Source organism: Canis lupus, chromosome 5 (genome assembly GCF_003254725.2).
Source record: "Canis lupus dingo isolate Sandy chromosome 5, ASM325472v2, whole genome shotgun sequence".
NCBI classification, from domain to species: domain Eukaryota; kingdom Metazoa; phylum Chordata; class Mammalia; order Carnivora; family Canidae; genus Canis; species Canis lupus.
Genome location: NC_064247.1, coordinates 42,188,490 through 42,214,601, shown reverse-complemented (window position 1 = coordinate 42,214,601; position 26,112 = coordinate 42,188,490). Strand labels below are relative to the sequence as shown.

Below are 26,112 nucleotides of genomic sequence, written 5' to 3'. Positions count from 1 at the left end.
CAGAGAAGGTCTTGTGTCGTGTTGGCCCCTGACTAAAAACCTAACAGTTTCCCACTGCACTTAAAATAGAATTTAAAAATATATACGTAGACACACGTGAACTTCTCATTCTCAGCAAAACCTGCACGCCCCACGATGGCAGCGGCTGTGCCCGTCTTGTTTATTGTTAGTTCCTGTGCCTGGCATGCTGTAAGCACTCAGTATTTGTTGTCGGTTGAATAGATTCGTTTGTTCCACAAAGACTTATCAGCTATATCTCTGTAATAATAATGTTCGCCATTTATTTGATGCTTTTGATGCACTAGACTTTATACTTTTTTTTATATATATACTTTTATTATCAGTACAGCAGCTCCCTGTGAACCGGAGTACACCTCTGGTCTGACAGATGAAGAAGAAGGCAGGGCAGGGGCAGGGGAGGGGGCGCGCGGGGCAGCTTGTCTTCTGGGTCTAGTGATCACATAGGCAGTGGGGCTTGGTCCAGAGCCCTGCCCTGAGCTGTTTCCACAAGCAGCGCATGCTCACTGTTGAGGGTTTAGAGTCCAGTGAACACGTGGGAAGAAGATATTACTTGGGACTTGTCAGTTACAGCAGCATCAACGGTGTCCGGCTAACTTGAACAAAAATTAGGAGGCTGTTGGCTCAGAGAATCACGGGAGAATCTGAAGGAGCAGCCCCTTGAGAAGCCGGGTGGGAGCCAGAGCCGGCAGGCAGTCTCCCCAAACATCTGTGCTCACAGGAGACCACAGCCCCATTCATACTCCATCCATGGGTGTCTTTGCCAAGGATTCACATTCCCACGAGGGAGGCTTACCAGCGGAGCTCAGGTCACATTCTTGGCCCTTGGTCAGGGGAGGGTGAGCATCCTGGCTGACATCCCATTAAGAACAGAGGTCTTGGCACAGAAAAATCGAAGTGCCGATATCAGATGAAGGGGTGCAGAGATAGTGGATAGTGGATACCCTGACCAAACCAAACAGCAACAAAATCCTGGCTACGAACCTGCCACCTAGTGATAGAAATGCTGTTAACATTTTGTGGTTTCTAGTTTTTCTTTAATGCATATTAAATATAATAGGTGTATTTTTAATAAATTTTTTAAGATTTATTTATTTATTCAGAGAGAGAGAGAGAGAGAGGAAGAGACACAGGCAGAGGGAGAAGCAGGCTCCACGCAGGAAGCCCGACGTGGGACTCGATCCCGGGTCTCCAGGATCACACCCTGGGCTGCAGGAGGCGCCAAACTGCTGCACCACCGGGGCTGCCCTAATAGGTGTATTTTTAACAAAACTTGAATCTCATGTGGTTTAGTATCCTTTTTCTCCTTAATGTAGTTCTAGCATTTTTTCTGTCACCAAATATTCTTCAAAAATATGATTGCGAATAGCTGACGTCATCTTGTATATAAATCTTTGTATGATTACATCTGTAGGATAGATTCCAGGAGATGGAATTCCTGGCTTCCACGAGGAGGGTGCACTGTGACACACACTGCAGGGAAGAGCATACTGTCACTGCTGTTCTGGCAGCAGGCCCTCCCCACCCAGGGTCCAGGCTCGGCTGTGTAGGTTCGGTCAGTGGAGGAAGTGGGACACTGAACGAATACATGAAGACAACAAAATGGCATAGTATGTGTGAGGAACTTTAGATGAATTGTGATGGCTCGTGGACCTAGAGCCTGTGGGGTTGGGATCAGCCTCGGGTGCAAGCTTATCTCCCAGCCATATTGTCACCTTCTCTGCCATCCCCCAGAACAAGTCATTAGGGAAGGCAGACATGATATCTTGTGAAGAGATGAAAATAGCCCCAACCACCTCCTATCCTTCCATCCATGTGCCCTCCTATCCCTAGTAGCCAGACCTTATGTCCATGACTAGTTGAGGCCGGGGGCAGGCGAGTGCTGATGATTCTTCTGCCTAGTGCCTATGGTGAGGGAGTGCTGGGGCTGGTCTTGGAACATCAACTGAGGATGGATGTTTTGCCCTCACGGTCTCAGTGGGTGCTTAAGACCTAGAACTCTCAGAGAGCTCTTCCCTCTGCTCCCGCCCCCAGAGCAGCATCAGCCTTGGGCAAAGTGGGAGCTTTCTCTTTAGTTCATTCCTCTTTAGGCCCAGTCAAAGGAGGGAAATGTAATTGCTTAAGAGATCAACTTCTTTATCATACCTAGGGAGTCAGACTTAGGTGTCATTCAGGTTATTAGAGCCTTTCTGGCTGGAGCTTTCTGACGCGCTCAGTAGTAGCTAACTCATGAGTTAGTAGTATATGCAGGCAAGAGCTTCACCTGTAATGATCCATTAACCTTCATAAATAGCCCTTTGAAGTAGGTACTGTTATGATCCCCATTCTGCAGATGAGGGAACTGAGGCGCAGGGAGGTTAAGTCTCTGCTCAAGGTTGGCAGCAAGAACTGGTGAGTCAGGCTTGGGCAGTCTGACTCCATACTGTGCTATTTTGACCCCTTCTCTAATTCCAGACTCAGAACTTAGCATGATATAACTAGTTTTTTTTTTTCCCAAAGAGATTTTTTAAATCCATGGTAAATTCATGCTCAAGCATGACATTTTACTGTTACTTTTCCTCATTCAACAAGGTGAGTGATCACAAGTGGGATTAAGTGAGAAGCTTGGATGACACAGTGGGACATGTCCTTTTCATTTGAAGTCTGGTCCCCGGATAATAGGTCTACCAGATTCTGTTTGATTTTAAGAATAAATGTTAAACATTTCCACCCCATCATTGAGCCTCTTCATGAAACTCATTAAAAAATGTAGATAATGAATTAAATTTCTTTGTACATTTCACCCATATTGTCCGACTGCTCCCAGAACTTGAACCTCTTGTAAGACTTACATTAAAAGGTGCATCACTTTCTGTTGCCACCAAAATAAACTATAGGTTCTTTTAGAAGCAGTGAGAGCCATACTCCAGCATTTCAGGAACTTTCTCTGGTGGTACCTCCCATTTTGTTTGCTACCCAGTAGTCTAAAACTAGGGCTTATGGTATGTTTTGGCCCAAACTATTACTTATAAAACAGTTGGATGCTCTTGGTAATTGTCATAGGGATTTTGGGAGGATGATGTAAACTTTTGGGAATTAGATAGGCACTGGTTGTGCAAACATAGTGAATTATTTAAAAAACCACCAAAATGTATACTCTAAATGGCCATTTTATGGTATGTAAATTATATATAAAAATGACTATAAAGGGGAATAAAAGGGAACAGCCTTTTATGGTATAAAAAAGTGATACACCAAGAAAAAAAGAGAGGTCTTAAATAAAACAAAAGAAAGAGCTGGTACAACTGTGATTGATAGAAATACAAAAGATTGTAAGACTAGAAAAAATAATTATATGCCAACAAATTGGACGATGCAGAAGAAATGGATAAATTCCTAGAAACATAACCTTCCAAGACCATATCATGGTGAAATAGAAAATTTGAATAGGCTAGTTACTACCAAGGAGATGGAACCAGTAATCAAAAACTTTGCAACGAACAAAAGCCCACAACCAACCAACCTATTTCAAACTCTTCCAAAAAATAGAAGGGGGCTAGAGGGATTCTTCCAAACACATTTATGATGCTGGCATTACCCTGACACCCAAAGCAGACAAGAATGCCACAAAAAAGAAAAACTCAAGGCCAATATCCTTGATGAACATAGATGCAAAATTCCTGAACAAAATATTAGCAAACTGAATTCAACCATACGAAACGGATCATATACCATGGTCAAGTGAGATTTATTCCAAGAATGCAAGGATGACTCAACAATCTGCAAGTCAATTAAACTTTAGAAAAAAAAATTAATAGAACTTCAAAGGGAAATAGACAAATTCACAATTCTTATCAGAGGCTTTAATATCCCTGTTTTAATAGCTGATAGAGTAAGTAGACACTCTCCCCTGCCAAAATCAGGATATAGAAGCCTTGAACAAGCATTGCCAACCAGCTTGACCAAGTTGACATTTTTAAAAAATGTTTTATTTATTTATTCATGAGAGACACAGAGGGAGAGAGAGAGGCAGAGGGAGAAGCAGGCTCCATGCAGGGAGCTCAACATGGGACTTGATACCGGGTCTCCAGGGTCACACCCTGGGCCGAAGGCGGCACTAAACCGCTGAGCCACCTGGGCTGTCCCCAAGTTGACATTTATATAACACCTCACACAACAGCAGGTACCCGTTCTAGTCCAGTGCACATTTAGTAACATAGGCTGTGTTTTGGTATGGCAGATATACTAAAAGTCACTGAATTGTGTACTTTAAATTGGTAGATTTTACAGTATTGAATTATATCTAAATATATTAAATTATATCTAAAAAACTTGGCTATTCAGATGGCTGATCCAAAACCAATTCTATTTTTCTACTTTGTTGTGGTTATTTTATCCTCTTAATTGGGTTTATGGACAGAAGTGCATGAAATTTGTACAGGGTCTTGGTTCAAGCCACTGTCCCTGAAAATTTTGGGCTTTATAGCACCATTTTTCACATCTTTCAGTAAATGAAGTAGATCAGTAATGATGACACTTGTCATTGGGTAATGGTATGTCCCCACCATCTCCTAGCACTTGCATCCCCTCCTTGATTTGAGATTTGTCCGAGGATCTGCTTGGCTGAGCAGACCAGGGCTTTTAGGGGGATTCCACCCCACATTTAAATAGCAAAGACCATGTCTAGCTCACAGATCTTCATTTCTGAGTGGTGTCTTTGCTTGTGGACCTACATATCTCTCAGGGCTGTGAGGAGGTGTCAGGGAGCTGCTCCAGGCCGTGTCACTTCCTTGGATGTGCTGCCCCCTGTCCTTTCTCAGCACCATCCTCATCAGCACCCCCTCCCCATTCATCATCCTCACACTGACATCGTCCTACAGTGACTGGCTTTATGAACTTGCTGCTCATACCCTAGGTCTTGGGAAATCACCTCCCTTGAAAGTCCTTCTGGTGATTCTTTTGCTACATATAGCTTGGATTCAGTTTTAGTCATTTTGACAGATTCTGGTTTACGAATGGTAAGACCATTTTACACTTGGATAGCTCTACATTCATCTGGGCTGAATTATTTTATCCTCAAGTATTTTTAGGAACTGAAATTATAATCAGGTGAATAATGAGCAATGCCTCTCTTCCAAAACAGCAGTTAATAAAGGTATTGAAAGATGCTTGTCCAAGCCCTGACTTTTCCTTAGAGGTGTCTTTTCCTTAGAGGTGTCCCTCAGACACCTAACCCTGCTGAGCCCTGGCTAAACCTGAGAGCCACAGTTTCACCTTTGGATCTGCGACCCCACCTGTGAGCTTCTTTCTCTCTTTTTTTTTTAAGGATTTATTTATTTATTTATTTATTTATTTATTTATTTATGAGAGAGAGAGAGAGAGGCAGAGAGAGGCAGAGACTAGAAAAAAGTAGGAGCTAGTAAATAATCTGGAATCAACAACTTTTTCAACAAAGCAGGGATGTGATGACCAGAATGTGGTAGGGAGAGTCAAAGTGGGCTTAGGGAACAGACTGCCCGGTTCCCTATCTTAGCTGGGTAACCTCAGGCAAGTTAGCAGACTTTTCTGTGTCCTAGTTTCTGTAGTGTGGTAATGGTAAAGGAAAAGTCCCATATCTTAGTTTTTTTTTCTTTTTTTTTCTTTTATTTATTCATTCATGAGAGACACACAGAGAGAGAGGCAGAGACACAGGAGGAGGGAGAAGCAGGCTCCATGCCAGGAGCCTGACGTGGGACTCGATCCCGGGACTCCAGGATCGTGCCCTGGGCCAAAGGCAGGCGCTAAGCTGCTGAGCCACCCAGGGATCCCCCACCTGTGAGCTTCTTGATTCACCTCTCAGGGACTTGGCTTCTTTATCAGTACAATTGTAGTAATACCTTTCATGGGTGTTATTAAAGAAAATTGACTAGTAATCATATTGCTGTATATAAATGTAGCAAGTCAATGCATTCATTATACACCTTGAACTCATACAGTGTTACATGTCAATTGTATCTCAGGAAATATAAATTAAAAAAATAAGGTTGAAGGAGAACTTTACATAAACCACCTAGCACTATACTTGCTAGCAGTAAGTGTCATCCTCTTGTTTCTATCTGTCCCCAAATTCTCTTGCCCAGCAGCAAAGAATGAACTTCATCAAACCTTTCTGAAACCAGAAAGCCTGGACAATTCTATGGTTGGTTAGTTTTTCTGCATTTTTAAATCCCAGAAAAAATAAGTTTTGTGTAAAGTTGCCTGTTGCCTACATACAGTTTGATTACAACCATGTTTAAAAAATAATATATAAAAAAGGGAAGGAAATACAGCCAACTCAGATATTTCTAATGTTCCTCAATTTTCCAAATTTTCTTTGATAAGCTATTACTTTTGCATTAAAAATGAAAATGCTTTTTGCTTAGCATTCAGTAAACATTTACAGAGCAATCTGCTACAAGCTTACAAAATGCCCCACCTCTATTTTCAGGAGCTGATGACAATGTGTAGAAAGATAGATGGTTGGTTATCACTTTGTCCCAGGCCTCTGTGGTCACACAGGAGGAAGCCAGGGTCAACTTCTTGGGGAAAGTAAGAATTGAGTTGAGACATTGGAGATGAGAAGGTAAAGAAATGGGAGAGCAAGTTCTGAGTGTAGGAATAGCATGGACAAAGGCAAAGAGGAATTCCAGGGTTCTCAGTTGGGTATGGGGTGTGTGTAGGGGGGGTAAGGACAGAGAAGCATGGGAAGGAGGTGGTGGTTGGCAGGTTGGGGTGAGATGGGAGAGGCAGGTGATCCTTTGGTGATCAGGAGTTTGTACTTCAGGCTATAGGCACTGAGAGGCTTTTGAAGGATTTTTAAGCAAGGCTGTCATAAATCCCATTGGTATTTTTTAATGCTCCCTGCAGCAGTATAGGGGATTCAGTGGAGGCCACACACAGCCTGCTTCAGTGATCTGGGTGGGCTATAAGGAACACCTAAACCAAGATGGTGACAGAAACCCAAATGGGCTTAACTGTTGCCATAGGGGTGACTTGAAAGACTTCTTACACCCGTGGGAAACAGTGAAGACCCTATGAAGCAGTACAGTGTTTATTTGAAAGTAGACTTGGGCTAGCTATAAATGTATATTGCAAATTCTGGAGCAACCACTTAGAAAAGGAAAAAAAAAGGTATATGCTTCTTGATATGGTAAGAAAATACAGAAAGTGGAATCATATAAAATGCTCAATTAAAATGATAAGAGGTAGAAAAGTGTGGAAGACAGAAAAGAAATAGAACAGGGAACAAGGGCAGAGTTGAAAATGATAATGAATACAGCATATATTTATCCAACTATGTCAATAATCAATTTAAACATTAGTGGTCTAAGTGATCCAAATTAAAAGATTACTGTAGTGATTCAGAAAAACGAGACCCACATGTATGCTGTTTACAAGAAACACAGTTTAAATATAAAGACATAGATGGATGGAAAGTAAAGGGAAAGAGAAAGATATATCATGCTAGCACTGTGAAAGGAAAGTGAGAGTACCTATATTAACTTGAGACCGCAGATTTTAAGCCAAAGAAAGTTATCATGGATGAATAAAGGCATTATATAATAATAAAAGAGTTAGTTCTCCAAGAAGATATACTAATTCTTAACATGTATGCACCTAACAACAGTGTTAAAATAAGTAAGGCAAAAACTGATAGAACTTCAAGGAGAATTAGATGAATCCACTATTACAGTTGGAACCATCAGCATACCTCTATCAGAAATGGACAGATCTAGATGGCAGAAAATCAATAAAGATACAGTTGCATTCAACAGTACCATCAATCAACTAGATATAATTGACATTTATAGACTACTTTAACAACAGCATAATACGTATTCTTCTCAAGCTCACATGGAGCATTCATCAAAGCTGACCACATTCTGAGCTACAAAACACACCTTACAAATTTAAAGTAATAGAAATCATACATGTTCTCAAACTAGACACCAGTAAAGAAAGATAACTGGAAAATCCAAAATTTTTTGGAGATTAAACAAAACACTTCTAAATAACACATGATTCAAAGAAGGATCTCAATGGAAAATAAAAAAATAGAACTAAGTGAAAATGAAAACACAACTTTTCAAAATTTGTAGGATGCAGTAAAAGCAGTGCTTAGAGGACCATTTATAGCATGAATGCATACATTAGAAAAGAGTAAAGATTTCAAATTAATGATCTAAGCTTGTACCTTAGGAAACTAGAAAAAGAAGAGCAAATTAAATCCAATGTGAGCAGAAGAAAATTAATAATAAAAATTTAAACAAAACTCAATGAAATAAACAGGAAATCAATAGAGATAATCAATGAAACCAATAGCTGGTCCTTTGAAAAATGCAATAAAATCAATGAACACTAGGCAGGTTAACTAAGGAAAAAAAGAAAAATTACTAATATTAGAAATGAAAGAGGGGACAACATTCCAGATTGTATGGATATTAAAAGAATAATGAAGGAATACTATGGGGTTGGTGGGGGCTCAGGGAGGCAAATGTGTTATGTTATTGTGTCAATTAACTCATTTAAAGTTAAAAAAAATACTACAATTTTATGTCCATAACTTTGATAACCTAGATGTGAGAACAGTTCCTTGACACAATCTGCCAAACTATCACAAGAAGAAATAGACAATCTTTAAAAAACAATTAAATTCAATTTGCCAATGTGTAATATAACACCCAGTGCTCGTCTCGTCATGTGCCCTCCTAGAAACAGTCTGAAGAGACATGTACCTATTAGAGAAATTGAATCAATAATTTATAACCTTTCAAAAAGAAAGTACCAGGCCCAAGTGGGTTCACTGGTGAATTTTACCAAATATGTAAGAAAGAAATTTAAAGAAGAAATTATACCAATTTCTTACAGTCTCTCTCAGAAGATAGCAGAAGGAATATGCAGCTCATTCTATGAGGCCGGCATTACTCTAAGGTCAAAATCAGACAAAGACATCATAAGAAAAGAAGACCATAAACCAGTATCTCTGGGACACCTGGGTGGTTCAGGGGTTGAACATCTGCTTTTGGCTCAGGTAATGATCCCGGAGTCCTGGGATTGAGTCCCACATCAGGCTCCCAGCAAGGAGCCTGCCTTTCCCTCTGCCCGTGTCTCTACCTCTCTGTGTGTGTCTCTCATGAATAAATAAATAAAACCTTAAAAAAAAAAAGTATCTCCCATAAACATAGAAGGTAAAATCCTCAACAGAATAGCAAGTCAAATCTTACAGTATCTAAGGAGAATTATACACTAAGATCAAATGAAATTTATCCCAGATGTGCAAGGCTGCACATGTGATCATTCTAAAATCAATTAACATAATCCACCACATCATCTGGCTAAAGATGAAAATCACATGATCATATCAATAAATGCAGAAACAACATTTGATAAAATCTAGTACCCATTCATGATAAAAAAAAAAACAACCCTCAGCAAACTAAGAATAGAGAGCTTAGCCAACTTGTTAAAGAACATCTACCAATAATAACACACAGCTTCCATCATACCTAATGGTGAGTAACTCGAAGGTTTCTCACCAAGATCAGGAACAAGACCGAGATGTCCCCTCTCACTGCTTCTTTTTAACATTGTATTGGAAGTCCCGGCTAATGAAATAAGAAAAGGAAATAAAAGGTATACAGATTGAGAAAGAAGAAATAAAACTGCCTCTGTTCACTGATGACATGATCATCTATGTAGAAAATCTAAAAGAGCAAAACAAAGCAAACAACCCCCCCCACCTCCTAGAATTAATAGACAGTTATAACAAGGTTGCAGGATACAGGTTAATATGCAATACTCCAATCTCTTTTCTATATGCCAGAAATGAACAAATAGAATTGGAAATTTAAAAAATGCCATTTACAGTAACCTCCCTGACAGAAGTACTTAGATATGAACTAACAAAATACATGGAAGGGATCCCTGGGTGGCGCAGTGGTTTGGCGCCTGCCTTTGGCCCAGGGCGCGATCCTGGAGACCCGGGATCGAGTCCCACATCGGGCTCCCGGTGCATGGAGCCTACTTCTCCCTCTGCCTGTGTCTCTGCCTCTCTCTCTCTCTCTCTCTCTGTGACTATCATAAATAATAAATAAATTTAAAAAATACATGGAAGATCTATATGAGGAAAACTACAAATCTCTGATGAAAGAAATCAAAGAACTAAATAAATGGAGAGTTATTTCTATATTCATGGATAGGAGGACTCCATATTGTCAGGATATCAACTTTTCCCAACTTGATCTATAGATTCGATGCAAACTAAATCAGAATCTAAGTCAGTTATTTTGTGGATATTGACAAACTGATTGTAAAGTTTGTATGGAGAGACAAAAGACGTAGAACAGCCAACATAATATTTAAGAAGAATGAAGTTAGTGGACTGATGTTACCCATTTTTAAGACTTACTATAAAGCTATAGGAGTCAAGACAAAATGGTATTGGTGGAAGAATAGATAGATCAATGGAGCAGAATAGAGAGCCCAGAACCAGACCAACATAAATGTAGTCAACTGATTTTTTGTCAGAGGAGCAAAGGCAATGAGATGGTGCTGGAACAACTGGACCTCCACATGCCAGAAAAAAAGAATCTAGACACAGACTTTCCACACTTCACAAAAATTAGAATAAATCAGAGTTCTAAATGTAGAACTTAAAACTATAAAACTCTTAGGATATAAATAATACAGGAGGAAATCTAGATGACCTTAGATATGATGACTTTTTAGATAGAACTCCAAAGGAACAATTCATGAAAGAAATAATTGAGAAGCTGAGCTTCATTAAAATGAAAAACTTCTGCTTTGCAAAATATGATGTCAAGAGAATGAAAAGACAAATCATAGACTGGGAGAAAATATTTGCAAAAGACAACTGATAGGGGACAGTTATATATGATATACAAAGCATCCTGAAAACTCAACAATAAGACAATGGACAGCCTGATGAAAAAATGATCTTAAGACCTAAACAGTCACCTTATCAAAGAGGATTTACAGATGGCAAATAAGCACATGAAAGGGTGTTCAATATCCTGTGTCATTAGGGAATTGAAATTAAAACAACGAGATACTACTCTGCACCTATTAGAATGGCCAAAATCCAATACACTGACAACAGCATATACTGGAGAGGATGTGGAACAATAGGAATTGCTGGTGAGAATATAAAATGGTACACCACTTGGGAAGATAGTTTGGTATATCCCCACAAAACTAAACCTACTCTTAACTGTATGATCTGCTAATCTCACTCCTTGGTATTTATCCAAATGAGTGGAAAATGTATGTCCACTCAAAACCCGGTACACAGATGTGTATAGAAGTGTTATCCATGATAGCCAAGATTTGGAAGCAACCAAGATAGCCTACATAGTTAAATGAACTGTGGTACACCCAGGTAGTGAAAAATTTTCAGTGCTAAAAAAGAACTATCAAGCCATTAAAACATAAAGGAACCTGTTTATTACTAAGTGATAGAAGCCAACCTGAAGAAGGTACAATACTGTATGATTCCAATTTTGTGACATTCTGGAAAAGGCAAAATTATGGAGGTAAAAAGATCAGTGGTTTCCAGAGATTAGTGGGGAGGGAGGGATGAATAAATGGAGAGCAAAGTATTTTCAGGTCCTTGAAGTTATTCATGGTAGATGCATGTCATACATCTGTCCAAACCCATAGAATTTACAATACCAAGAGTGAACCCTCATGTAAATTATGGACTTTGGGTGATTACGATGCGTTGATGTAGGTTCCTTGAGTGTAACAAGTGCCCCACTCTGTTGTTGGATGTCAATGATGGGGAAAGTTGTGCACATTTGGAGACAGGAATTATATGGGAACTCTCTGTACTTTGTTCTCAATTTTGCTGTGAACCTAAAAAATAAAGTAAATTTAAAAAATAGTGTTCCTTTGTGTCCCTTTCAGTCAACCCCTTTCCCTCTCCCCTCCCTCTCTGGGGGTTGTTGGTATCAGTGAACGACTGATGTGTTGTTTATTCCTACACTCTTGCTTTTTACACAATGTCATATAGTATGGTCTCATACAGTTTGTGTCTGGCTTTCATTTAGAGGCGTCATATATTCCTTGCTGAATATAATTCTGTATGGCTGTATCATCATGTTTATTCATTTGCCAGTTGATGGACATTTGGGGAGGTGTTTCCAGCTTTTGCCTTTTGTGAATAAAGTTCCTGTAGACATTCATGTCCACATCTTTGGGTGGACATGTGCTTTCATTTCTCTAGGGCAGATAGCAAGAGTGGGATTGACTGGTTTGTATGATGGGTGTATGTTTAACTTTTAAAGTAACTGTCAAGACGGTTTTTAAGAGTGGCTATCCCATCTTGCATTCCTACCAGCAATGTATGATATGCCCAGTTGCTTCTCAGTCTTTTTTTTTTTTTAAGGATTTTATTTATTTATTCATGAGAGATACACGGAGAGAGGCAGAGACCCAGGCAGAGGGAGAAGCAGGTTCCCTCTGGGGAGCCCAATGTGGGACTTGATCCCGGGACTCTGGGATCACGACCTGAGCCAAAGGCAGACGCTCAACTGCTGAGCCACCCAGGCGTCCCCAGTTGCTTCTCAGTCTTGTGTGCACTCAGTATTGTCAATCTTTTTAATTTCAGCTGTCTTAGTAGGTTCCTCGTGATAACTCATTGTGGTTTTGATTTGTGTTTCCCTAATGACTAATGATGCTGAGCATCTCTTATGTGCTTATTTGTCCTCTGTATGCCTTCTTTGAGAAAGCGTTCATGTTTTTGACTGATTTTTCATTGGGATATTTGTCTTTGAGTTGGGAAAAATCTTTATTCTAGATACAAGTCCGTTATCAGTTAATGCTCATTTTAACATTTTCTCCCAGTCTATGACTTGTCTTTTCATTTTCTTAACTGTAGTTTTTGAAGAGCAGCATTTATAATTTGGGGTTTTATATGTAGGTTATGATCCATTTTGAGTTCATTTTTATATGTGTAGGAGTTAAAAATAGAAGGCTTTTTTCTTTTTTCTTTTTCTTTCTTCTTCTTCTTCTTTTTTTAATCCATGGGTACCCAGATATTCCTCTGTTGAGAAGCCTACCCTTTCTATGTTGAATTACCTTGGTACCTTTGGGTATGTTTCCTAAATATACTCTGTTCCTTTGATCTAAACATCTGTCTTTATGTGAATACCACTCTGTCTCAGTTACTATAGTTGATAGTGCCTCTTGGAAACAGTGTGAATTCTCCAGCTTTATTCTTTATTTAGAAAATTGTCAGGGCACCTGAGTGGCTTAGTTGGCTAAGCATCTGACTTGGTTTCAGCTCAGGTCATGATCTCAGAGTTGTGGGATGGAGCCCCATGTGGGGCTCTGCACTCAAGGAGGATCTGCTGGAGATTATGTCCCTCTTCCTCTCCCTCTTCCTGTCCCTCTGCTCCTCCCCCTGCTCATGCTCTCTTTCTCTCTCTCAAATAAATAAAATCTTTTAAAAATAAATGTTTAATGGTGGTGAAGTGTGAATAACATAGAATTTATCATATGAGCTATTTGTAAATGTATAGCCAACCTGTTTCATATTCTTGGTGCTATTATAAAGCATTTCTTTCATTTCAACATCCAAGTGTATAGAAATGCAAGTGATTTTTATGTATTGACCTTGTATCCTGCTATTTTGCTACATTTATTTGTTCTAGTAGCTTTTTATATATAATTTGGGACCATTAAAGTTTAACTCTAATAACATTTATTGAGTACTTACTATGTGTCAGACATTACTCTGTGCTACATAGATTTAATGTAATCACATGAACAACACCATGAAGACAGTCTTAGAAGGTTGAGTGGTTTGTTTGAGGTCCTGCAGCTTGGACACACAGAGCCATAGGAGAGGAGAGATAAGACAAAGAGCTGGAAGTCTTTGTCCAGCTGTCTGTACTGAGCACTCTCTGTGTGCCAGGCACTGTGCTAAGGCTTTTATGTACATTTTCCCATTTGATCCCCAGAGGAGTCCCATGAGGTAATACTGTCACCCCATTTTACTGTGGATGGCCTGGGTAACTTGCTAAGGACCCTCCCTGAGCAGCGTGGCTTGTTTAGGGAAAGTGGCCACAGCTGGTCACGGCTTGCACTTGGGAGGGCCCATGGCAGCGGGCACAGCGTGTGGGCTCTGGAGGTGCAGACCCAGTGCCACTTGCTGAACCTCTCTGAGCCTCAGTTTGTCTGTTTGTATAGTCTGTTCGCCCCCATGACCCTTTGAAATATGTGCATCTGCAGTCATTTTCCTACATAAAACCCACGTTTGGAGCTGCTCCACTTGTGGTCCACAGAAACACAGAAATTGGATATGAGTGGAAACTGTCATAGCCATTTGACATGGATGCAGCATTCAAACACGTGATTGGATTTTATATCTCTATGAAAGATTTTTAAATTTAAATTCAATTTAATTAGCATATAGTATACTGTTAGTTTCAGAGGTAGAGTTTAGTGATTCATCGGTTGTATATAACACTTAGTGCTCATTACATCATGTGGCCTCCTTAATGCCCGTCACCCAGTCACCCCATCCCCTCACCCTCCTCCCCTCCAGTGACCCTCAGTTCCTTTCCTAGTGTTGAGTCTCTTATGAGTCTGTTTTTGTCTTATTTTATTTTTCCCTCCCATTCCCCCATGTTCATCTGTTTTGTATCTTAAATTCCACATATGAGTGAGATCATCTGGTATTTGTCTTTCTCTCACTGACTTATTTCACTTAGTATAATACCCTCTAGTTCCATCCATGTCGATGCAAATGGCAAGATTTCATTTTTTTGATGGCTGAGTAAAATTCTGTTGTGTGTGTATATATATATATATATATACACACCACATCTTCTTTATCCATTCATGTCGATGGACATCTGGGCTCTTTCCATAGTCTGGCTATTGTGGACATTGCTGCTATAAACATTGGGATGCAGGTGCCCCTTTGAATCACTGTGTTTGTATCCTTTGGATAAATACCTAGTAGTGCAATTGCTGGGTCATAGGGGAGCTCTGTTTTTAGCTTTCTGAGGAAACTTCATACTGTTTTCCCGAGTGGCTGTACCAGTTTGCATTCCCACCAACAGTGCAGGAGGGTTCCTCTTTCTCCGCATCCTTGCCAACATCTCTTGTTTCCTGACTTGTTAATTTTAGCCACTGTGACTGGTGTGACGTGGTATGTCCTTGTAGTTTTCATTTGCATTTCCCTGATGCTGAGTGATATAGAGCATTTTTTTCATGTGTCTTTTGGCCATCTGTATGTCTTCTTTGCAGAAAAGAACTTATCAAACAACACCCCCAAAAAACAAAAATGCGGTCGAGAAATGGATAGAAGATATGGATTTCATATCTTACAGACAAAGGGGTCCACAATAAATTGGAAATTAAGAAAACAACCAGTCCTTTGCCATAGACAGTTTGTGAAACTAAGCTCTCCTGGATGCCTGGAGGACTTAGAACAAATAGAATCTCTCCACCATGGCCTGTGAGGCCCGAGGGGACCTGGCCTGCCCCCTGCCTCTGTCTTTCCTCCTGCTCCCCTCTACTCTGCACTCCAGTCACTCAGATAAACACCAAAGTGTGTTCTTGCCCAACACAGCTTGCATTCATTGTTCCCTCTGTGTGGAGCCTTCTAGACCTTTAATATCCAGGCTCTGTGGTGTCATGTCGGGCCAGTTACAGACATCCCTTCTCAGAGAGGCTTTCCTTCCCTGCCCAATAGCAGAGCTCCTTACTACGGAACCCTTGATCCACCTGAACGTGCTTGTCTCTCTGTGTGCTGTGTCTCCTCCATTTAGAATGTGGATTGCATGAGATTGTCTCTCCTACACATTCCTAGTGGATGATCAGTAGACACTAGTTGAATAACAGACTGAATGCAGAGAATATTGTCTGCTTCATCAGCTGTTTGAGGCTTAGATGAGGCGATGGGTGATGAGTGTCTGTGGAGTAGGTAAGCTGGGAACATTAGCCCCCCACCACTCCTGCCTTTGCACTACACAGCACCGCACAAAGGTCAGGGGCCCTGCAAACTTCTGCTCAGTGGCAGTTTCTCATGTGTCATCTAATTACTTGTTTCAATGCACCTTTGAGCTCTGTCCCCCCTCGCCTCTGTCCCTAGAGCCCAACAGAGTCATGCATGGAGGGGAAACATAGGAGACATTCCTGGCATGACTGTTGGGTTGTGTAGACCAGGCATGGACAAGTGGCGGGCTGTGCAGGATTGGAGCTGTGGGGGACATGGACACAACTGACTGTGTGTCTGACTATGTGTTTTCCCTGCTGCCAGTGGGATCATCACATCTTTTAGATGGCAACCCTTCTTCCTGGAGAAAGCCTGGCTGTGTGCCTGCTGTGTCTGTGCCCAGGTCTGATGGCACTCTCTTCTCCCTCTACCCGTGTGTGTTCCAGTATGCCTGGGTGGAGAAGCACTTTGGTCCTGACTTTCTGGATCAGATTGTACTGTCCACAGACAAGACCGTGGTCTCTGCCGACCTTCTTATAGACGACCGGCCAGACATCACAGGCAAGTGGCCTGCGGCAGGTGAGGAGCGAGTGTGGAGCTGTGAGCCCCCAGGACAAACCGCACATGGGGCTGGCCTCACGTCCCCTGTCCTGAGTGGTCCCCACTCAATCACTAGCAGTGTATTAGGCCTCCTCCAGCCCAGTGCCGAGCCTCTTCCCTACTGGGGAGACAAGGTTATTCTCAGCATCCAGGCTCAGAAGGGGTGCTGCTGGGAGTCAAGAGAACCAGGTCCTAGCTCCTGGGGTAACTCACTGGGTGGCCTAGGATGACTCCTTTTATACCTTGAAGCCTTGCCTTGCTTATGTAAAATGAGGTCCAGACTGGTTTCCAGATGTTTGGTTTGAGCAGCAAAGCCATTTTTTCCCCAAGAGCAATTTGGAGTGAACCTACTATGCAAAACAAAAAAGCAAAGCATCATTTCTTTAGTTGAAGGTGGTTTGGGGACTGTATTTATCCCTTTTCCTTATAGGTGACTCCCTGCCAATAAACCCCAACGAACTTAAACTGGTTTATTTTTCATTTTAAGATGTTATTTTTATCTATTCATGAGAGACCCAGAGAGAGAGAGAGAGAGAGAGGCAGAGACACAGGCAGAGGGAGAAGCAGGCTCCATGCAGGGAGCCTGACATGGGACTTGATCCTAGGTCTCCAGGATCACACCCCAGGCTGAAGGCGGCTCTAAACTGCAGGGCCACCCAGGCTGCCCTTAAACTGGTTTAGAAAGGAGAGGAGAAATTTATTAGCACACCCACCTGGGAAAGTGGGGTAGGAAAGCTTTGGGCACGGTGAGTCTAGGAGCTTGAACATCGGTCTAAATTCAGTTTATCTCCTGGCTCTGCCTTGGATTATCTCTGTTCACAGGCAGGCTCTGTCCTCTTGGTAGCCATCAGTGGTTTCAGGGTCAAATCCTGTTCCTAGGGATCCCCTGGGTGGCTCAGCGGTTTGGCGCCTGCCTTTGGTCCGGGGCGCGATCCTGGAGTCCCAGGATCGAGTCCCAGGTCGGGCTCCCGGCATGGAGCCTGCTTCTCCCTCCTCCTATGTCTCTGCCTCTCTCTCTCTCTCTCTGTGTCTATCATGAATAAATAAATAAATCTTAAAACAAAACAAAACAAAAACCAAATCCTGTTCCTTTGGACACCTCAGTGGGAGAATACAGAATATTGCTTCCCTAATGGCTTTTGGAGCTGCCTCGGGAAGCACACCCATCTCTGCACTAGTCACAGTGTCCACAGGGTAGAATTCGTGGGTGCGCCCACCCCTGACCTCCTAAACCACGTGGTTTCACAAGGAGAATCAGGGCACATGGACGGCCTGGCGCTCCGCTCAGCTCCTCTGACCAACCACGGGGATCAGGGAAGAGGCCTGTGCAGGAGGAGCCAGGGAGTCAGGCCATAAGGTGAGGGGCAGGAGCAGCACCGAGTGTGCGTGTGGACACATGGACAGGAAGGAGTCAAGTTTGGGGGGTTCCCGGGGCCCAGGGCCAACAAGCAGTAAGCTCAGGAAGGCAGAGCACGAGGAGGGGAAGGGACAGGGGGTCAGCAGGCTCAGCCTCTGCTGGTGGTCATGGTGATGATAAGTACAGAAGTCCCCATGTGCTATGCATCCGCCAGGTGCCACCCTGGGTGCTTCCTGTGCGCCATCTGCAGCAAGGTGGCCACCTCCCAGGAGACAGGCCCTTGTGTGGTCACGTCAAGTGAGCCTCTGCCTGAGGACACTCTGGGGCCTTGGGACTCGGGCTCAGGGCTGAAGAGCTGCTTTCCTGCCCACAGGGGCCGAGCCGAACCCCAGCTGGGAGCACATCCTCTTCACAGCCTGCCACAACCGGCACCTGCAGCTGCCGCGCCCCGGCCGCAGGCTGCACTCGTGGGCGGACGACTGGAAGGCCATTCTGGACAGCAAGCGGCCCCGCTGAGCTGGACTGCACTCTGGGCTTCCCCGCGGGGCCCCTGACCTCAGGGTGCCCGGCTCGGGGCCTGGGGGGCGGGGGGCTCCCTCTCAGATGGCCCAGGCCCCCTGCATGTCTCCCTGCTCTCCCAGCCCTGCCAGGCCTTAAACTGGTCTCGGGGCAGGGCTGGCCCGGGGCCCTGGACGAGACACACGGGTGGCCGGGCGGTGCGGGGTTAGGGCTCCAGACCTAAGACGCCGAGGGGCCGGCAGTCCAACTCCATCCCTCAGGGAAGTCCCGCTGTCACCACCGGGTCTGTGACCCCTTGGCCAGGTGCTCCAGGGTGAGGGCTGCGAGCAGGAGCAGGTGGGAGGAGTCCTCACATTCTGGGCTGTGCAGCCCCTTCCCCCCTGCACCCCGAGCGAACACTCCCCGAGCTCCACGGCCCCCCAGGCTCCGTGCAGGGTGCACAGCACACCACCCTGCCTTGGGCCGGCTCGGAGGTGTCTCGTTCTCCTGTCCCTGGGGCCCTGCTCAGGGCCCCACACTTGGCAGCCTTGAACATTCGGTGAAGGCCTGCAAAATAAATGCAGTTCACGTGTCGCCCGAGGATGTGGCCCCTCTAGCCCCTGCCCGAGATCCTCTGGCGTCTGACCTCTGGGCACCCAGCTAGCAGCACATCTTGTAAGTACTTGGGTGGCCCCTGCACTGATGAGGGGGGCTGAGGCGGGTGTGGCCTCACTGCCCACTTCACCAAGGGTGTGGCGTGTCAAAGGAGGACTAGGCTGAGATAGGAGCTGGTGGCCAGGTGGCCCCCCACCACATTGACCGATCCCCCTCACTGCATCCTTCCCACGCATGCCCCCCAGGCCTCCGGCCCCTCCTGCCCTACACAGTTCAGAGCAGGGGCCCCCATTCTCTGCTCCTCTCCCACACCGGGTTCCTAATGAGATCTCGGGAGCTGTGTAAAGGGGGCAGGGTGATATTATTCTCTTGTATTATTTTTGGCTTCTGTTATCTTCAGCCCAGTGGGAAGCGGCAACGTGAACCCATCATTGCCTCCCTAGGTTTTCTTCGAGGCCCTCCCCCTCTCACTTGCTGTTCCCCCATCACTGCCCTGCAGGGAACCTCTAATAGTCCATTTCTGGGGGTGTCCTGGCTGCCTCTGTGACTGGCATGCTTGGGCTGCCCCAGAGGGTAGGGCCAAATGGGAGAAAAGGTGAGGGAAAAGTGCCTGAAGCTCAAGCTGGCTATCCAGATGAGCAAGGAAGGACTGTTTGCTTGGTCAAAGGCAGTTTTCCACGGCGCTGCCTCTGTCAGTTTCTGGATCCCTCCAGGTGGGGCCAGGGCTCTGCGGGTTCGTCCTATGAGGAGTGGATTTGTGGTTGCATCACCTGACCAGGGCAGTGTGGGGGCAAGGGGGGGATCCTGGCCATCCTAGCCTCTGGCTCTGGAGGGAAGTCAGAGCCTGGAGGGCGGGCTCCCCAGCTGCTCCCCAAAGACCCTCAGTCCCTCTATTGCTGCCCAGTCGAGGACACGGCCACTGTCTAAGGGCCAGAAGACCATGTCACCTGCATGGTGTGCTTTTCTTCCTAGGCCTATGTCTTGTGGCCTCCATACCTTGTGGTTGCCAGCCTGGGGTTGCTTGCCCCTGGGCCTTCACACCCTCTCTGAAGAGCCTCCCCTGCCTAGTGGTCATGCATAGATCCCCTAGGATCCCATAGCTTGGGACTGGCACGGCATCGCAGCCTTTGACTTGCTGAGAACCACTCTCCCTGGACTTGACCTTCTGGCTAGGAGCCTCCTCCTGCTGGAGCACCTGCTGCTCTGCTCATGCTGTTGGTGCTAGCTCAAGGCCATGGCAGTGAACCAGACCCAGCCTGGTGCCCTCAAAACAAAAAGCTGCTTCACTCATATCTATTTTGGGGCTTCTTTCTGCTGAGGATGGAAGGTTAATCCCATCAGGTTTTTCTCAGCCACATCTGGTTCCTCCCCAGAGGGTGTCCCAAGCATGGGGTAGGAGGGGGGTGGGGATGTGGGGTGTGTAGATGCAAGGGCGCTCTTCTTCGTGTAGTGATGACAGCGGTGAAGGGATTCCCCCCCTCATCCTCATGCTGGTGTCACTGGACCCATGGGTGCTGGCACCGCTGAGATAGCCTGTTCCCTCAACATTAGCTTTAGGGCCCCACGGATGGTGGACAGGCCACTTCAGCCACAGGAGATAGTTGCTCTGGACAGTGCCCTGCTGGGGGCAGTGAGACTCCTTTGCTCACCTCCTGCAGCCTTTTCCTCCCATGCTCCTGGCCCCTGGTGACCTGCATGGAGCTCTAGGGCCATGGGCATGAGGAGGGGCATGGGAGGGGAGGCCAGGGCACAGAGCACCCTCTCGGGGACTCCCTCCCTCTTGCATCTGCCAGCCCTTGCTGTCTGCTCCCCGCCCGTGGTGGGTCCTGATCCTACACCTGCCCCTCACAGAGCTATGGCAAGGGTGCTGTGCTCCCAGTCTTCCAAAACCTTTCCTTTTAAACTGATGGCCACTGGGAGTTTTAAAGGCCAGTTTAAAAACTCCAAAGCTACAAATTGCTGAATTCATTCTTTATTCATCGAAGATCACTCACCCTGAGGTATAGCACTCACTGCTTCAGCTGCCTAACACGTTTAAAGGAGAAAAAAATAATTGCAGGGGAAAGATTGCTTTAGTCAGTGCTTTGGAATGTGGCCCCACCAGACAAGCCATCCAGAGCTCACTGTAATTACAACCAGCTCTCCAGGATAGGTCTGAGGGCTGCACAAGGGTAAGTGGGGTGGGGCCCTGGCCAGCCTGATGTCCTGGAGAGGTCCCTTCCAGCAGGGGGCATTGACTGAGGTCTGGGTAGAAGAAGGTAGAGCCCTTTCAGCTGAGGGGAGGCAGTGCAAAGGCCCTGGGGCTAGAAGTTCTTGCCAAGAAGCAGCCAGTATAGGAGAGAAGAAGCCCCAGAACTGGAAGCTGAAGAGATGGGGGCGGGGGGAGCTGGGAGGTGGAGCCTGGGCAGGTAACCAGCAAGGAGAGGCTGCCTGCCCGCTGACACTCACTCTGCCGTGGGTGCTGTCAATGCCCTCACTGTGCCAGGAGGGAGGGACACCGCAGCAGCCGATGACAGGACAGCATGGCCTTATGATTTTGTGATGGTGGTGGTCGAAACAGAACACACACAATTGAAATGAAGGTGATTTTCTTCAAAGCCTGAGAAGCATGTTTTGCTTTAGACCCATTGAGTTGAACTACAGGGCAGGAAGTCCCCCTCCCGGTAGGAGAGCCTGCTTGTCCTGCCCTGAGATGAGGTGGCTCTTGGCAAGAGTGGAGATTTACCCCTTTGAAGATACCGGGAATGTTCTGGGTCCTAGGACCAGAACCCCTGGAAGGAGCCATGGGCTCCAGATTAGCTGCGGGTTTCAAGCAAAGAGACTCAGTGTAGTTTCTTTACTCTTTTGAGTCATGGTGTCCCCACTGGGACCCATTCCAATACCACAACCTTAGCAATGATAGTTTCCTTAGTGCTTACCGCATTCCAGGGGCTGATGGGCACGTTCTGTGGCCTCCTAACCACCCTCTTGCGGTCATTCCCACCTGGCTGATGGGGCTGTGGTCTCAGCAGAGTCCGGGGTCCCGACCAAGGCCTTGCCAGGTCAGTGGTGCCACCAGGATTATAGTCCAGGCCACCGTGCTCTGGGGCTTGTGACCAGAGCTCCAATCCAGAGCTTCCTAAGGGCTCAGAGGTCCATGGCTAAAGCTGAGTCAGTGCTCAAGGGATGGGCCTCCACACGAAGGTGAGTGTCCAGGTACTCAGTCTGCGGCACAACTGAGGGCAGGTCAGAAAGGTTCAGGCCAGAACTGTGCATTGCCTAGAAGTCAGAAGAGTTGGCTGAGCCCAAGGAGAGAGAAGGGGGTAGAAGAGGAGGAGGGGGCGACTGGGGGAGGATGAGGAAGCTCATGGACTCCCCTGTGACCAGGAAGAAGGGGGAACGTAGCAGAGAGCATGCACGACACTTGGTACACGAGCTGTTGCTTCTGACTCCTGGCAGACCTGCCATTGAGGCAAAGCCAGGGGTCCTACTGCCCCAGGGAAAGGCAGGCAGGTGTCTAGAATAAGAAGCCCATGGAGGTGATCAAGAAGGAGGCAATGGCCTGTGTAAGTCCCTGCTAGAGAGAAAGTGGCCTGCTGGCGCTGGGATGAGTGACCACAGCTAGAGCGAGGGGAGTGGGGTTCCTGGGAGGGGACCCCTCAAGTGTGTCAGGGGTGAGAGGGATGTTGGAAATTCCAGCAGCAAACCCAGCTGGTTGAGGAGGCCAGTTTCACAAGCAAGGAGCCTCCAAGCAGGTGAGGCCAAGGTGGTCCCCAAGATCCCGACTCTCCCTCTGTGGTCCCCAAGATCCTGACTCTCCCTCTGACAAATAAATGAATGAATTCAGCATCCCTGCATGCCACCTGTGCAGGGGGATGCAGAAGATGGAGGAGGACCCTGGCTAGGAACTCAGGTGGCCACTGAGGAGGGGCAAAGTGGCCCTTGGGCCGAGGGCTGCAGGGGACCACCCCGTCTGGCTGGGCCGAGAACAGAGCCACATTACCCCAAAGCAGGGGCTCGGTAGTACAAGCATGGCCTCAAGTCATGACCTGTGCCCCAAGCAGGAGGCAGCTCCTGGACTCAGATGTCGTCTTGGCAGGGATGGGAACGAGGGAGACCCTCTGAAGAGCAAGAGGTGATATCAGCCCCTCTAGGGAGGGAAGGCTTAGAGTTAAATGCTTCTTGAAAAAGCCTGAGTTGGAGACCAAAGACCATTTTAGGTGGAAAGAGGCTGAGTTAGTTTGTTGACAATTAAAAAAATAGTTATCCGTTAACAAACACATATCTGCATATCTGTAGAGTTTTAGCCTAGTATTTGGTTTTCCACAACCTGCCCAGGAAGTGGGGCTTAGAAAGGTTGACCAGCCCTGGGCCACCCAGTGGGCAGAGATGGGCTCTGAGCTCCGCCCCAGAGCCTGCAGGGAAGAGCCGGAGGGAGGCTGGCCATGCCTGGGAGGGCCTGGGAACCGGGAGTCTGGAGAGTGGCTTTGCCACCAGCTTGTCGTGGGACCTCTGCGAAGCCGCTTCTCTCAGCCTGTTTGCAGAGTGGTCAGCTTCCGTGATTGCAGGAGATAGGGCTGTGGGAAATAAGGACATTTATTCCACGGTGTTGCTGCTCCCTGGAGGAAGCTGACTTGCTCTGTGAAACATGGTGGTGAAATCGGTGGTGGGGCACCCCCACTGGGATCCCACGGGTGGGCTCTGGAGGATCTGATGGGAACCAGGGGCACTTGTCCAGGCCTGGCCACCAGGTGGCAGCACAGCCCACTCTTGAAATTGTGTGTGTGGGGCAGGTGGGGTGCGGGTGGAGTCCGGGATGCAAGTGATGAGTGAGGGTACAGGCAGGCAGTTGCAGGGAAAGAAGAAAGGGCCAAATTCCCTAAGCTCCCTTCTGGCCCTCCTGGACCGGCTTTTCTTGCCCCTTCCTACCAGGTTGTTGTGGACAAGGTGGGGCCCTGAGTGTCTGACAGGCCAAGGACCTGTGTGTGTCCAGCTTGCCCAGTGGGCAGGAAACCCTGTTTCTAGCCACAAACCTCAAACCAGCCACCCTCAACAACTTCAGAGGATCCGAAGGGAAAAGACCTCCTTCCGAGTCAGGAATTTGTGCAGGTCCCAGGGCAGCCTCGGCCTGTACTCAGCATGTCCCAGGCTCCCTGAGGGTAAGGTGGAGGGACTCCAGCCCTCAAGGAAGACCCTTCCTGACCTGCCCCTGCCCACATCCCTCGGATACCCTGGACTTTTTTGTGGCTCCTTGAATGCATCTTACCTGTGTCTTCACACGTTTCCTGCTCTTTTCCAGAGAGCTTTCCTGCCAACCCTGACTGCCAATCTCCTGGTGGGGAGGCAGGCTGCTGTCTTTCCAGGCCTTGCAGCATCTGTGGGAATGAAGGGCTGGTTCAAGGTGGCTGCAGTTGCAGTGTGTGTGTGTGTATGTGTGTGTGTGTGTGTGTGAGAGAGAGAGAGAGAGAGAGAGAGAGAGAGAGAGAGAGAGAAGAAGGTGTGAGCAGGGGACAGAGGGAGAGGGAGAGAGAATTTTAAGCAGGCTCATGCTCAGTGCAGAGCCCAAAGCAGGGCTTGATCCCACAGCCCAGAGACCATGACCTGAGTTGAAGTCAAGAGCCGGATGCTTAACTGAGCCCCTTAGGTGCCCTAAATTTGCAGGTTTTCATCCAGAGTTGCCCATGCCTGGTGGCCAGGCCTCAGAGATGAAGATGCCAGCCCAAGTTCCAGAATTACAACTCTCTAAAGAGTCTGGGGCCTCTGACAAAATGACTCTTATGGATACAAATGCATAGAAGTAGGAACCAAATCACCTGTCCAGCGAACACCTCAGTCTTGTTGGCAATTTGGATGAAATTCTTAAAATCCTGGGTTAGAGTCCATGAAGCTGGTTTGGAAGCAGAGGCGGGGACCTAAAAGAAGACCGAAATGATGTGGGTACTTAAGATGTAGAGGCTGGAAGAGAAGTGGGGCTGAGGAGGTGCAGCCTGTGATGTGAAGGGTGCTCCACTCGATTCTGCAGCATCCTCCCTGGCTGGGATCCTCTTTTGCAAGCGCAGGTAACAGGTGGATACAGGCTGTGGTGTGGGAGCTGCAGTTTACACAGATGACCACGGGATGGCGCCAGAGGACCAGGCCTGGCCGCTCGTGCCTCCCCGCTGCTCCCCGCCCCCACCTCCCCCCCATCGCCCTCCCCACTGGTCTGCCTCCTGGACCAGACATGCCCCATATTCTGGTCCCATACTGGTATTCCCAGCTACCAGCGTCTCTTTCTGACCCCCTGTATGTTCGCAGGTGTGGTCAGTCTCCTTAGAGCCCGGGCTGGGCACAGAGGGGACCTCAGCTACTGATGACTGAGTAGATGGGTGAACAGCGTCAGCTGTGACCCTCACCTGAAGGAGCACAGTGCTGTGGGAGCAGTTCTAGCTCCTGGGAGAGAGTAGGAGGGAGGCCGTGGGCCCTGGTGGCCGGGCTAGGGGAGGATGCAGGCGCTGAAAGACATTATGGGCCGCTGTCCTCATGGAGATGCCATTGCTGTGGAGTCCCCTCTGTGCTTCCTGCCTTCCCTCCTTCACAAGGCACCCCATGCAAGCCAGAGGTGCAAGCTGGAGTCATGAGGCTGTTCCATTCGCTAACAGCATCTTTTCAGGGGAACTTTTACATCTGCCCACTCAAGTGCAGAGCAGAGCTTTTGGATGAACGTGCTCACTCCTGTATGTGCTGGAGGATTTGTCTTCACTCCCTCCACAACCCAGGCCTGTCCACACATTGGAGTTATTTCCTGGCCACTGATGGCACTTGAGCCCTTGGCCTCTGGCTCTGAACATGGTTTATCATTGTTTGCTCATCATTCCCAGCCTTGACCTTGTCCTGTTCTCCCATCCCGCCCCACTCCCACAGCTTGCAATTCCCCCCCTTTCCTGTCTGTTCATTTCAGCCCTGCTCCCCACTGCCATCCCCCAGAAAGTTCTCACAGACTGCCCCAGGCCCCTGGGACACCTCCCTCTTCTGAGCTGCTTGGCACTAATGGCACTAACTGCCTGAACCAGGGCCTTCATGACTAAGCTCTAGGGAGGCCTTT

At 46.6% G+C, this 26,112-nt stretch overlaps 1 protein-coding gene across 5 annotated transcripts in view; it reads left to right on the top strand.

Annotated features, from left to right (window-relative positions):
• NT5M (5',3'-nucleotidase, mitochondrial) overlaps positions 1–21,649 on the top strand; it is a 39,833-nt gene extending 18,184 nt beyond the window's left edge. The window contains exons 4-5 of one of the 5 annotated variants that reach the window (XM_025428128.3): positions 16,429–16,561; positions 18,313–19,037. In XM_025428128.3, coding sequence (XP_025283913.1) covers positions 16,429–16,561; positions 18,313–18,455 — 276 coding nt within the window. In that variant the 3' untranslated portion in view covers positions 18,456–19,037. Of the gene's footprint in view, positions 1–1,103; positions 11,918–16,428; positions 16,562–18,312 lie in introns of those variants that run through there. The other 4 variants (XM_025428129.3, XM_025428127.3, XM_049109503.1 and 1 more) reach the window with 4 other exon arrangements.
• Positions 21,650–26,112: the final 4,463 nt, after the last annotated feature.